This window comes from Dendrobates tinctorius, unplaced genomic scaffold (assembly GCF_039654945.1).
Source record: "Dendrobates tinctorius isolate UK_male_01 unplaced genomic scaffold, ASM3965494v1 ptg000029l, whole genome shotgun sequence".
NCBI lineage: Eukaryota > Metazoa > Chordata > Amphibia > Anura > Dendrobatidae > Dendrobates > Dendrobates tinctorius.
In genome coordinates, this window is record NW_027361697.1 from 61,492,419 (window position 1) to 61,506,485 (window position 14,067).

The 14,067-nt window shown below is 45.9% G+C and overlaps 1 protein-coding gene across 2 annotated transcripts in view; it reads left to right on the forward strand.

Moving 5' to 3' along the window:
• Positions 1-1,728: 1,728 nt before the first annotated feature.
• LOC141086019 (calmodulin-regulated spectrin-associated protein 2-like) overlaps positions 1,729-14,067 on the forward strand; it is a 129,017-nt gene continuing 116,678 nt past the window's right edge. Inside the window, exon 1 of one of the 2 annotated variants that reach the window (XM_073571754.1) lies at positions 1,729-3,237. In XM_073571754.1, the coding sequence (XP_073427855.1) occupies positions 3,096-3,237 (142 nt within the window). In that variant the 5' untranslated portion in view covers positions 1,729-3,095. The remainder of the gene's footprint in view (positions 3,238-14,067) is intronic. The other variant, XM_073571755.1, reaches the window with a different exon arrangement.

Sequence of the window (14,067 nt, forward strand, 5' to 3'; positions counted from 1 at the left end):
TGAGGAAATAGTACCATATGTTGGACACACGAATGCCTCTTACTATCCAGAGCAGCCAAAGCCCAGCTTATACACAGGTGAGGTAAAATGAAAGCTGCTCTGTGCTTGGTTGCTATGGGCAACGAGGCCTGTTCTGACATATGAGGCCTAATGTTTTTTCCCCAGTGATAAAATTCAGTGACAGAAATGTCTGCAACAAAATCTGTTTCCACAAAGCATTTTTCGTGTGATTTTTTTTTTTTTACTCTGTGTATTTTTGATAAAATGCACGTAACCTATCTTGCTTACCGTAATAGGTGCAGAAAATCTGCAACATCAAAAGCTCATTGTGGGAACACAGCTCTAAAGGGAATCCATCAGCAGGATTTTACACCCCAAACTATTTATATGTGCAAAGACAACTCCAGCAATACTTTTACATGGCCACTCCATTCCCCCATTCCTGAGAAATCAGTGTTTGTGTTGATAGGCAAATGAGGACGAAGGGCTATTTGTAAATCAGAAGCCTCTGTCACTCCAGCTCTGTTCTCCACCCAGAGCAGCTTCCTCCTGCTTGACGGACAGCCTCTATGATGTGTGACAGCAGGCAAAGGAGCTGTTGGTCAAGCAGCAGGGGGAATAGAGCTGGAGTGACGGAGGATTCAGATCTACAAATAGCTCTTCAGCCTCATTTGCATATCTAGTTGCTGATTTCTCAGTAATAGAGAAACAAACTGGCCATGTATAGGTACTTCTGAGCTTGTCGTTGACAGAGCTACATATGAATATATATAATTTGGGGGTGAAGTCATGGATAGGCTGGTTTCACATTTGCGCTTTTGTGCGCAGCGCATCGTGCGCATGCGCACTGCGCACCTATGTTTAACATGACGTGCGCATGGTCTTGCGCACACTTGCGTTTTCGTGTGCATGCGTTTTTTTGTCTTTTGCGCCAGGCGCGCCAGACGCAACATGTTGCATTTTTTGGTGCGCCCTGTCTCGGCAAAAAAACGCTTGTGCACGGAATGCGCAAAAACAACACATTGAAGTCTATGGGAACGCATGCGTGCGCATGGTCTTGCGCACGGTTGCGTTTTTTTGCGCATGCGTTTTTGAGTGAAACAAGTCTAGAATGTTCTCTAGACAATGGAAAAAACGTCACACCTAAAAACGCATGTGCATAAAAAAAGCAAACGCATGCAAAAACGCATGTAAAACGCAAGCAACGCTGCGTTTTTTTGACGCATCAGCGTGCGCATGACGTTAAAAAAACGCGCGTTTGTTTTGCGTTTTTTATGCGCACGATGCGCTGCGCAAAAAAACGCTAATGTGAAACTAGCCTGACAGATTCCCTTTAACTGCAGCTTTCTTAAAGGGGAAATCCATTTCTGAATAGAGAGAAGATAGGTGCTACTGGTGTTGACGGCTGCTTGATACTGACAGGTCCTATACATAGACAGCATGTACTGTGCACCCTCCAAATAATCCTATTTCTTAGGGCTCTCGGATATACGATGAGCCTGTACATAGAGTGGAGACCTGGATCATACATATACACTGAATCTGTACAGTGGCGCGACAAGCATGCCAGCTGGCAGCCATGACACCCGGCACCCGCCACTGAGCTCAAGCGCACACCTCACTGCGCACGCGTACTCTACACTGCTCCGCTCTCCGGCTGCGCCTGCGTACTTCCCGCCTCCTGCAGCCGAAGCGCATGCGCCTTTCTGACGACAGTGTCTCCTATCCAGTGCGGCAGGAAAACCCGCAGCGGCGGCGGGCGGGGAGGAAAGGAAACGGGGGAGGGAGACTGGGAAGAGGGTGGAGGGGCTGGAGACAGGGCATAGGAATAAACGGGCAGGAGGAGGATGCGGAGACCGGCTGAAGCATAATTAATTGCAACCCTGTCCGGGCCTGGATATCATTATATCTGCAAGACAGGATCGGATCCGGGTCACTGGGGAAATAACAGAGCCGGGTCTACTATATAACAGCGTGATGGAGAAGATGGCAGCTGTCAGCTGGGAATGTGCTCTCAATGAATGGCACGGGTCTCCTTGTCACGTATGACCATCAATCAGTGTGTACGGCTGGGATCTACAGCCCACAGGATCATTAACTCCAGTGTAGGGAGCAACTGATCCACAGGATCTCCACCTCCAGTTCACAGGATCACCTGGCCCACAGGATCGTCACCTAGTGCAGAGAATCGCATGGTCTACAGGATCTCCATCTCCAATGCACGGGAACTTCTGACCCACAGGATCACCACCTCATTACACAGGAACATCTAACCCACAGGATCACCACCTCTAGTGCACAGGAACATCTGACCCACAGGATCACCACCTCTAGTGCACAGGAACATCTGACCCACAGGATCACCACCTCTAGTGCACAGGAACATCTGACCCACAGGATCACCACCTCTAGTGCACAGGAACATCTGACCCACAGGATCACCACCTCTAGTACACAGGAACATCTAACCTACAGGATCACCACCTCTAGTGCACAGGAACATCTAACCTACAGGATCACCACCTCTAGTGCACAGGAACATCTAACCTACAGGATCACCACCTCTAGTGCACAGGAACATCTAACCTACAGGATCACCACCTCATTACACAGGAACATCTGACCCACGGGATCACTACCTCTAGTGCACGGGCACTTGGACTATCACAGATTGGATCATAAGCATCTGCAGACTGTGAGATCTGTTATCTTGACATCTTACTGATGGTGTGAAAAAGAGGATCCTTCATGATCCCTAGTGGCTGATCACCAGGAATACAGTGGATCTCTAAGATCATCCTATATCTAGTCATCATCACCTTGTAAACACTAAAGTCTAGATGCACTAAATGAGATCTAATGTGTACAGCGTCCTAGGATCCCGGCCTGCGACTATTATAGGGATCGTGAGATTTCTGGTGTCTGGACCTCATAGGATCAGGAAGGATCACTCTGTGCTGAGTTCTTATCTCTACATATCGTGGTAATGGTGCGAGATTCCTCTGGGTCTTTGGGTTGTTCTGGTGCTTAATACCTTATATTGACTGGATTTATGCTTCAAATCATGTAAGTTGCAAGGCTGACAGATCTCAACCATGGTGGACATAGCCGAAAGTGGACAGGAGGTGAAGAAGACCTTCATTGTTCCAGCCATCAAACCATTTGATCATTATGATTTCAACAGGGCCAAAGCGGCTAGTAATTTGGCATGGTTAGTTGCCAAAGCCTTCGGTGCAGGTAAGCGTTTGGTCTCCGGAGACGTAATGCATGACTGTGGCTTCCTAAATGCAGTAAGGCTAAGTGCACACGCTGCGGATTAACCTGCGTCTTTTTCCGTGCGGATCCTCAGGTAAAACCGCAGGTAAAGTGACCTGCGGTTTATCTGCGGATTTGCCTGTGGTATTCCCCTGCGGTTTGACACCTGGACAATGGAACAGATGCCAAACCGCTGCAGAATCCACAGAAAGAATTGACGTGCTGCGGATTATAAACCGCAGCAAAACTGCGCGGAAAAAAACGCAGCGTGGGCACTGCGGTTTTGAAATCACATTGGATAACATGGTACTGTACCATGTCTGCGGAACTGCTGCTCATCCACAGGGCCAGAAACACTGCGGAACCGCAGCAGAATCTGCAGCGTGTGCACATACCCTAACGGGCCTTTCCAAAATCAGAGAGTCTATATGTTACAAGGTGGTGGATGGAAGGGTCCCCACCTAGGCCTTCAGTGGTGCCAAAATGGCTAGACCCCATTGGCTGGTAGAATTCAGAGTAACTCCAGGTAAAATCCCATTTATCCCAGATTTTCATTAAATTCCAAAGGGTTATTCTTCTTGCCTAATGCCAGCATCTGTGTCATCGGGAGATGGGAGAGGCTCCGCTTCCGGATCCTGACCAGTAGGACCCACTAAATTGTGCACTTCGATAACCCCATTTATGAGGTGGCGGTCACTATTGCCCTGTGCCTTGGCTATAAATGCTATGGGCTGTGACAATATCCTACAGGCTGACCGTGAAAGTCTATTGCAACTTACTCCCGCTACATATAGCATAGCACGTGTTCAGGTGTGCAGTTCTGGTTTCTCCTACAGTGACATGACCTGCAGCATTGTCGGACATTCCTGGAGTGTCCTTGGTAGATATGTAAACCATCACAGGAATGTTTGTGTAAGGCTAGTTTCACATTAGCGTTTTTTTGCGCAGCGCATCGGGCGCATGAAAAACGCAAAACAAACGCGCGTTTTTTTAACGTCATGCGCACGCTGATGTGTAAAAAAAACGCAGAGTTGTTTGCGTTTTACATGCGTTTTTTGCATGCGTTGGCGTTTTTTATGCGCATGCGTTTTTAAGTGTGACGTTTTTTCCATTGTCTAGAGAACATTCTAGACTTGTTTCACTCAAAAACGCATGCGTAAAAAAACGCAACCGTGCGCAAGACCATGCGCACGCATGCGTTACCATAGACTTCAATGTGTTGTTTTTGCGCATTCCGTGCGCAAGCGTGCGCATGCGTTTTTTTGCCGAGACAGGGCGCACCAAAAAATCCAACATGTTGCGTCTGGCGCACCTGGCGCAAAAGACAAAAAAACGCATGCGCACGAAAACGCAAGTGTGCGCAAAAACATGCGCACGTCATGTTAAACATAGGTGCGCATGCGCACGGGTGCGCACGATGCGCTGCGCACAAAAGCGCAAATGTGAAACCAGCCTAAGGCCGGTTTCACACTAGCGCATTTTCAACGCGCGCACGGCCGGGGGTAGCTCCGCCCCCGATCCGGCTCTCTGCCCGGCGTGCCCGCCCCTTCCTTGTAGCGCCGCCTCCTAGCGGACAGCGGCGCCTGCGATCGGCGCACCCTATCTTTAGCATAGGGTGCGCCGATCGTGCGCAGGCCGTGCGCTAGTTGCGCTTTGACCTGCGCTGCGCACTTTTGACGGTGCGCCGTGCGCGCCAAAATCAAACTTTTCGGATTTTGGCGCGCACGGCGCACCGTCAAAAGTGCGCAGCGCAGGTCAAAGCGCAACTAGCGCACGGCCTGCGCACGATCGGCGCACCCTATGCTAAAGATAGGGTGCGCCGATCGCAGGCGCCGCTGTCCGCTAGGAGGCGGCGCTACAAGGAAGGGGCGGGCACGTCGGGCAGAGAGCCGGATCGGGGGCGGAGCTACCCCCGGCCGTGCGCGCGTTGAAAATGCGCTAGTGTGAAACCGGCCTAAGTCAGCCCCGGGGGAAATGGTTATTGTGGAGTCCAGCAGACGGCAGGCTAACGTTTGAAGGTGCGCGTCACTGCTGAGATGTTCCTGGCACTGAATGAACCCTCTGGTAGCCATGTGGGAACCCCATATTCCTGGAGTTCTCCTGGGTGATCCTGGCATGAGCAGGCCCCTACTCAGAAATGTATTAATTTACTCAGTGCCACACATTCGGGTTATAGGGATTAATAGGATTATAGATTCCGAGTTCATAAATCCAGAATAAGTGCCTATGGAGGATGCGGAAGGAAATCTCATTCTTCCAAACCTAATTCTTATGGCGGTTGTGTTCCCTGATGCCATTGAAGAAAATACACAAGTAGGTTTAGGAAAGGGGCTCCTGTAAGGCTATGTGCACACGTAGTTTTTTGGGTCTGCGGATTTTGTAGAGAAAACCGCAGGTAAATCCGCAGGACAAAAGTCCTGCGGTTTTGCCCGTGTGGTTTTACGCCTCATAATGGATGAGGTGTAAAACTGCAGCATCTCTGCACCAAACAGTTGACATGCTGCGGTTTGTAAACCGCGTGGGAAAAAAACGCATCATGTGCACAGCTGTTTTTTATTTCCATAGGAAATAAAGGTACTGTACACCGCAGCAGAATCCGCACCGTGTGCACATACCCTGACGGTTGCCACATATCACCCCCCAACCATCATAAGACTTGGTGTCATTCACATGGATTGTTAGAGAGTGAAGGTACAGTTATCGCTCCGGTTTTTCCTTGGACAGCGCACGGACCCATGGAGTTTCATTGATCCATTCCCACATCTGTTTTAAAAACCGATCCATGACTCTGGTCTGTGAGACTCGGGGCAGGTCCTACTGTCATCCGTTTTGAGAATCGGACTCTATGAGGTGACACAAAGAAGACAGACTTTATACTGCAATAGTCCATCTGTGTTTCATCTGACCCACTGTAAGGCTATGTGCACACGTAGCAGAAAAATTCTGCTGAAAAACCTGACTCCCTTCCCAGAAACCTTGCGGGTTTTTTTCTGCGCAAAAAAATGCGCATTTTTTTCCGCGCGTTTTCAAGATGCATAGAAATAGCCAGAAACGCGGAAAAATCCGCGAAATTAATGAGCATGCTGCGTTTTTACCGCGAAGCAGTTTTTTTCGTGGTAAAAAACACACCAGTATGCACAAAAAGTGCAAAATGCATAGAAATGAATGGGAAGCTTATTTTTAGCGGTTTTATTGGAAAATCCGCTAAAAATGGCGCTAAAAAACCGCTGTGTGTGAACACAGCCTAAGGCTGCGTGCGCACCATCGGGAATAGCAGCGTTTTGGAAGCGGTAGATTTTCACTATCTACAAAATGCTGCGTTCTAATCACGCAGGTAAATGCACTTGTTCTTAGTGAACATCTCATGAATGGCTATGAGGGAAACTACAAGTACCATGCTGCAGATCGTGAATCCGCACCGCGGGTGAGTATACGCAGCGGTAAACAGAAGCACAGTGGGCCTGGGATTTCTATAACTCCCATCCATTGTGTTTGTAATTTTGGACGCAGCTGATCGTGGGCACACAGCCTAAAAGTGAACCTGACAGCCGATTACATGCTGATTTATCAATGGGCATCATGTATGTGGCACTGGCTGTATGATAACAGCCAGGTGTGATTGACTGAAATGCAGCAGCGGCACCGAGCCACAATGGTGCCTAGTCGGAGAGGCCTGTCCCTGGTGGCTTCTATCTGCCCGCTGCCACGGACTCTCCCTATACATGCAAGGAGAGACCTGTCACTCTAAGGCCATGCGCACACGGTGCGGATTCTGCTGCGGATCCGCAGCGTTTCAGGCTCCCCGGAACCGCAGCAGATTTAGCTGCGTTGTACAGTACCATTGTTTTCAATGGTAAACTGGAAAACGCTGTGCACATGCTGTGGATTTTTACGCGTGGCTTTGCTGTGGGTTCAAATCCGCAGCATGTCAATTCTTTGTGCGGATTCCACTGTGCTTTCACACCTTCTCAATTGTAGAGGTGTGAAGCTGCAGGCTAAGCCGCAAGTCTTTTGACCTGAGAATTTACCTGCAGATTTTTCCAAATCCGCGCTGAAAAATCCGCAGGACCTAAATCTACGTGTGCACATAGCCTAAGGCAGTGAGTGAGATAAGCTACCAGGGACCCGCCTGTCCGACTTGTCTTGTGTGCGGCTTGGTCCCCGGATGTTTTTAAAGTATGTGTTCTCTGAAATACGGATAAGAAAAAAGGAAGTGACATGGATGACAGCTGAGAGTTAAATGGTGCGTTTTACAGATGCAGACATGGGACCGGACGTGTACCCTTAGGCCGGGATCACACATGCGAGGAATACGGCCGAGTCTCGCATGTTAATACCCGACACTGCTGCCAGCACTCAGGAGTGGAGCGTGCAGCTCCATGTATTGCTATGCGGCCGCACACTCCACTCCTGAGTGCTGGCGGCAGTGTCGGGTATTAACATTCGAGACTCGGCCGTATTCCTCGCATGTGTGATCCCGGCCTTAGGGTCATTGCACACACATCGCGCTGCATTTCTCTGGGCCCTCGCTCACCATGATGCCTACTGGCCACATGATTTGGTTTGAAAATGCTGCTGCTTTTGGGCATGAATTGGTTGCAAGACGCAACATGTGCAACCCTTAATGAAGTGACACTTATTTTCTAACAATTCTTTTTTTTTTTTTTAAATGGCAATCAGTCACTAGGTTTTTGCTTCCCCACCTGACAGCAGCATGATGTAGGTTCAGAGATCCTGATTCCAGCAATGTATCACTTACTGGGCTGCTTGCTGTAGATTTGATAAGTTTCCTCTTAGGCCCCTTTCACACATCAGTTTTTTGCCATCAGTCTCAATCCGTTGGCTCGACGGATCCGTCGTAGATTGTGAAAAACTGATGCAACGGATTTGTCGCATCCGTTTTTTCCGTTTTTTGAAGGATCCGTTTTTAAAAACTCCCACAGACAGACAGATATGGGATAGAGTACATATATATATCAATAGATATATACATACACGTGCACACATACCATACAGGCACACAGTGTAGGTGCATGCGCAGTTAAAAAGAAAAAGCGGAATCCGTTGCTGGATTCCGTCGCCCATAGGCTTCCATTCTAGCAAAAATCGGACAGCGAAGAATCCATCACTGTCCGATGTTGGTTTTGTTTTTTTTTTTTTTTTTTTTTTTTTATCACAAAAAACGTTCCTATGTCCATTGTCTCCCGCCGACTGACAAAGAATTTCCAACGGATCCGTCGAGCGACGGATGAAACGTGCGGCCATCTGTCACAATCCGTCGCTAATACAAGTCTAAAAAACTGTGTGAAAGAGGCCTTATGTAGACCTCTGTATAACCTCGCCCACACCACTGACTGTCAGCTTTCTGTGTACACTGCATAGGCAGAAAGCTGGTGGGGTTATTCAGAGGGCCAAATTTAAAGCTTGGACAAAGTCTCAGGCCAACCTAAATATTAAAGCAACAATAATTGAGGAAGTTTTTCCTTATAAAATATAGTGATTGATTTTTTTCATATGGAAACAAACCTAAATGGGTTGTCTCACAAAGTACTACTTAATTAATAAATATTAGCGTTGGAATAATGTGTCCTGTAAGAGCAGTGAAAAGCATATGGCCCAATGGCCTAATTTAAATAAGGAATAACAAAGGATAAAAAACCTTGAATAATAAAGTATGATGTTAACAAAAGTGCCCCCCAGACATAGCAAGATACCGTACCTCCACATTGAACTCCACAGTACCCTCCATATGCCCAGTATGATGACCCACCCCCTAAACCCACCTGGCTAAGTAGGCTGACCCCATCATAGTATAATTCCCCAACTGTAATCACCACTTGGTATAATGGGCCCCACAAAGTCCTTCATACAATATAAGCACCATATAGCCTTCCATGCAGTGTAATGGCTTTACAGTCCTCCATACAGTGTAATGGACCCTTCATTGCCTTCCATATAGGATTATGGGCCCGCATTACTTTTTAAACAGTATAACGTCCCCCATAGTGCTCCATACTGTATATTGGACCCACGTAGCGCTCCATACTGTATAATGGCCCCACATAGCGCTCCATACGGTATAATGGGCCCCACATAGTCCTCCTTCATGCGGTATAATGGGCCCCACATAGTCCTCCTTCATGCGGTATAATGGGCCCCACATAGTCCTCCTTCATGCGGTATAATGGGCCCCACATAGTCCTCCTTCATGCGGTATAATGGGCCCCACATAGTCCTCGTTCATACGGTATAATGGGCCCCACATAGTCCTCGTTCATACGGTATAATGGGCCCCACATAGTCCTCGTTCATACGGTATAATGGGCCCCACATAGTCCTCGTTCATACGGTATAATGGGCCCCACATAGTCCTCGTTCATACGGTATAATGGGCCCCACATAGTCCTCGTTCATGCGGTATAATGGGCCCCACATAGTCCTCGTTCATGCGGTATAATGGGCCCCACATAGTCCTCGTTCATGCGGTATAATGGGCCCCACATAGTCCTCGTTCATGCGGTATAATGGGCCCCACATAGTCCTCGTTCATGCGGTATAATGGGCCCCACATAGTCCTCGTTCATGCGGTATAATGGGCCCCACATAGTCCTCGTTCATGCGGTATAATGGGCCCCACATAGTCCTCGTTCATGCGGTATAATGGGCCCCACATAGTCCTCGTTCATGCGGTATAATGGGCCCCACTTAGTCCTCGTTCATGCGGTATAATGGGCCCCACTTAGTCCTCCTTCATGCGGTATAATGGGCCCCACATAGTCCTCCTTCATGCGGTATAATGGGCCCCACATAGTCCTCCTTCATGCGGTATAATGGGCCCCACATAGTCCTTCTTCATACGGTATAATGACCCTCTCTGGTGTCGCAAGCCAAATATACTCACCCTATGGGCCAGAGTTTGACGCGTGTTCTAACTAGATTTTCTCTGAAATGCGGTTTGAGCAGCATGAATCATTTACCATGTTCCCTCTAAGTAATAAAGAAAAGTATCCCCAGAGGTAGCAATCTTTTTACAGTAATTTGTTTCATTAGATGAATAATTAGAACCTTTTCTTTACGGAAATCCTAAATACATGACCCCTACTGCATGCAGGGGAATTGGACACATCAGACTTTGTGCAGAGCTCCACCCTCTGGGACGGATGATGCGTTTATAGCGCCCCCTGCTGTGGTGTTATTGGTGAAGATCACATATAGGATAGAAGGGATGTTTAGGACATTGATGGATGACTCCATGATGAACACAGGGCAGGTTTCTGCAGCCAGTGATCTCCACACGGCCCTCTCCAGCTGATCCTACTGTGCTTGTTGCATCGCCACTCGGATTTCATAATGGAAACTTAGAAATGAAAGGAATCTATGTATTATGTGGAAAACAATGTGTCTCAGTTTAGAAAACCATTAAACCATAGCTATTTCCTTATGGGTCTGGGAGCTGCATCCCCACATCATCATGCACACGCCTGCATTAGGGGTCTGCATCTGATTTTACACTGACCCCACAATATGCAGTGTGGGAGCCCATACTGATCGGGTTAACAACTCCAAATTTACAAGGCGAGTATCTTAGTTTGTTCCCATTTTTGCACCTTTTTCATGTATATTAAGTTTTGTAACTTCTATATTGTATATTTATGCATAGTGGACAGAAACAGGCAACATGTTGGAAACTTTCTTGCATGGTTAAGGGGCTTTCACTGATAACTTTCCAGTGATGAGACCCCCACAGATTTCAGTTACCACCAGTGGATACATAATTTGGAATCCCCCCCAAGAGGTATTCATCAGCAGTATGTAAACATACGTGGGGTGATGGGCACACAGTTCACATGATGGAGGAATGCTTATTTTGTTGTCCCCAGTGCTATGATCACAGGAGCCCCCTTCATGTCCGGTGCCCACTGATGGGAGCCAGTGACCTGAGGAGAGTAGTTGTATCCCCGCTGCATGGTGGTGGGACAAGTCTCGTCCATTAGGTGGACATGGCCTCACTAGAGTTCTGCTGGCTCTTGGATATCACTTGCACTTCTCATCTATGCTGCTTCCATCATGGCTGTACGGATGAGCCATCACCAACAAGCTCAAGCTTGGAATTTTGGAGGTTTATGAGGAATTTCAGAAACTGAAGACCAGTTAGGTGATTGGTGTCGGACATTTCAGGACCCTTTTCACGCTCTTATAAGTTCTGTTTAGCTAAACCTTATGCGACAATATACATAAAGTGTAACCGTGGTTTTAATTTTTGTTTCATAAATCAATAGTGCACTTGAAAATCATCAGCTGTGTAATATACAGGCGCTTCTCGCAAAAATAGATTTCAGTTCTACAAAGCAAAAAGTGAAACTCCTGTATTATATAGAGGCATTACAGACAGTGATCTATTTTAAGTGTTTATTTCTATTACCCCCTCATGACTGGAGGTATTTTTGATTTTTCGTTTTTCGCTCCCCTTTCTTCCCAGAGCCTTAACTTTTTTTCTGTTTCCGTCAATACGCCGTGTGAGGGCTTGGGTTTTTTTTTTTTGTTTTTTTTTTGCGGGACGAGTTGTACTTTTGAACAACACCATTGATTTTACCATGTCGTGTACTGGAAAATGGGGAAAAAAAATTCCAAGTGCGGTGAAATTGCAAAAAAAATGTGCAATCCCACAGTTGTTTTTTCGTTTGGTTACTAAATGCTAAAACTGCCCTGCCATTATGATTCTCCAGGTCATTACACGCTCATAGACACCAAACATGTCTAGGTTCTTTTTTATCTAAATGGTGAAAAATAAATTCCAAAGTTTGTTGAAAGAAAAAAAAAATTGTGCCATTTTCCCAGACCCGTAGTGTCCCCATTTTTCATGATCTCGGGGTGGGTGATGGCTTATTTTTTTTTTGGCCAGTTATTGCATTTTAATGCAATGTTGTGGCGACTAAAAACGTAATTCTGCCGTTTATACTTTTTTTTTTCTTGCTACGCCATTTAGCTATCAGGTTAATCTTTTTTTTTTTTTTTGATTGTGCGGTTCAGAACCCAGGAATACCAAATATGTGTGTGTGATTTTTATTTTTTTGTTTTATTTTGAATGGGGCGAAAATAGGGTGATTTGAACTTTTTTTTTTTTTATATTTTTTTTTAGCTTTTGGCATGCGTCAATCGTCTCCATGGGAGACTAGAAGCTGCCACAACCCGATCGTCTATGCTACATACAGGCGATGATCAGGTCACCGGTATGTAGCAGAATACCTCACTTGCTATGAGCGCCGACCACCAGGGTTATTGAGGGACTGAAATAAATTCACTTTTTGATGATATCCTAATTTTGTGAGAAGCACCTGTATGTTATCAGATAAATCTGCTTCTTTCCCCACCAGAACTGATCAGCCATTATCAAAGATCTCAATTCTGAGGTAAAATCAGTATTCCGTGAAGATGAGCCGTGTTCCCATTACTGAGGTAGGAGATGACAACCGCTACTGATAGGATCCTATCTAGATAGAAGGGTGAGGATTGTATCCTTAACCCCTTATTGCCCATACCAAATTTTTGAACCTGACCAGTGTCCGTTTGTGAGGTAATAACTCTGGAGTGCTTTGCTGTATCCTATTGATTTTATGATTATTTTTTTTTTTTTTTTTTTTTTTTTTCTGTGACACATTGTACTGTACTTTGATAGTGGTAAATTTATGTTGATATTTTCTTTATTTATAAAAATATCAGAAATTTTCCAAAAATTTAAAAAAAATTAGCAATTTTTAGAAATTTGATTATCCCTTTTAATCCAGACAGTCATACCACATAAAAAGTCAGTAAATAACATATACCTCGTCTTCCTTACTTCATCACCATTTGTAAAGTGTGTTTTTTTTTTTTGTTTTTTTTGTTTTTTTATTGGGTTAGCATTTTAGAAGGTTTAAAAATGTAGCAGTAATTTTTCATTTTTATCAACAAAAACTTATTTTTTTTTTTTAGGAACCTATTAAATTTTGAAGTGACTTTGGGGGTCCTATATGTTTTAAACCCCAAAAAGTAATACCATTTCAAGAACAGCGCCCCTCAACTTTTATTCAAAATTGCTTTCAGGTAGCTTATTAACCATTGAGGTGCCTTTCAGGAAGTAATGCAAAGTGACATGATAGGAGTGAAAAAGTTTATTTTTACCACCTAAATAATAACTTCTGGACAGGCTGCTATAGCCGGCAAACTCTAAGGCCGGGGTCACACTGGCGAGGAATACGGCGGAGTGAGAGGCGCTAAAAGCACGCATTACACACGGACCAATGATTCTCTATGGGGTCCCTCGCACCAGCCGTATATTTCTCATCCGTATTCTACGCTCCGTGCCAATCGCAGCATGCTGCGATTGTCAGCGTACTACGGCCGTAGTACGCCAATGCAAGTCTATGGGTGCGCAAAAAATACGGATTACACACGGACCACACATGTGACTTGCGAGAAATACGCACCCGGTGTCTTTTAGCAAAGCCGGCAATTCAGTGCGCTATACAGTAAACTCACACTGACAGGTTTAATAAAGAAAGAATAGATATAGACACATAGAATGCATATATATATATATATGTATTCTATGTGTCTATATCTATTCTTTCATTTCTTTATTAAACCTGTCATAGGGTTCCATTATATGTCCATTTTGCAAGCCTGCGAGAAAATCTCGCCATACGGATGCTGACATGCGCAAAATACGCGACCACACCTTGATTACGGATGACATACGGAGCACTATTTAGGGGTCTGTCATCCGTATTACGCATGTATAATACTGACCATATTTTGCGTCGGTTAGTGTGA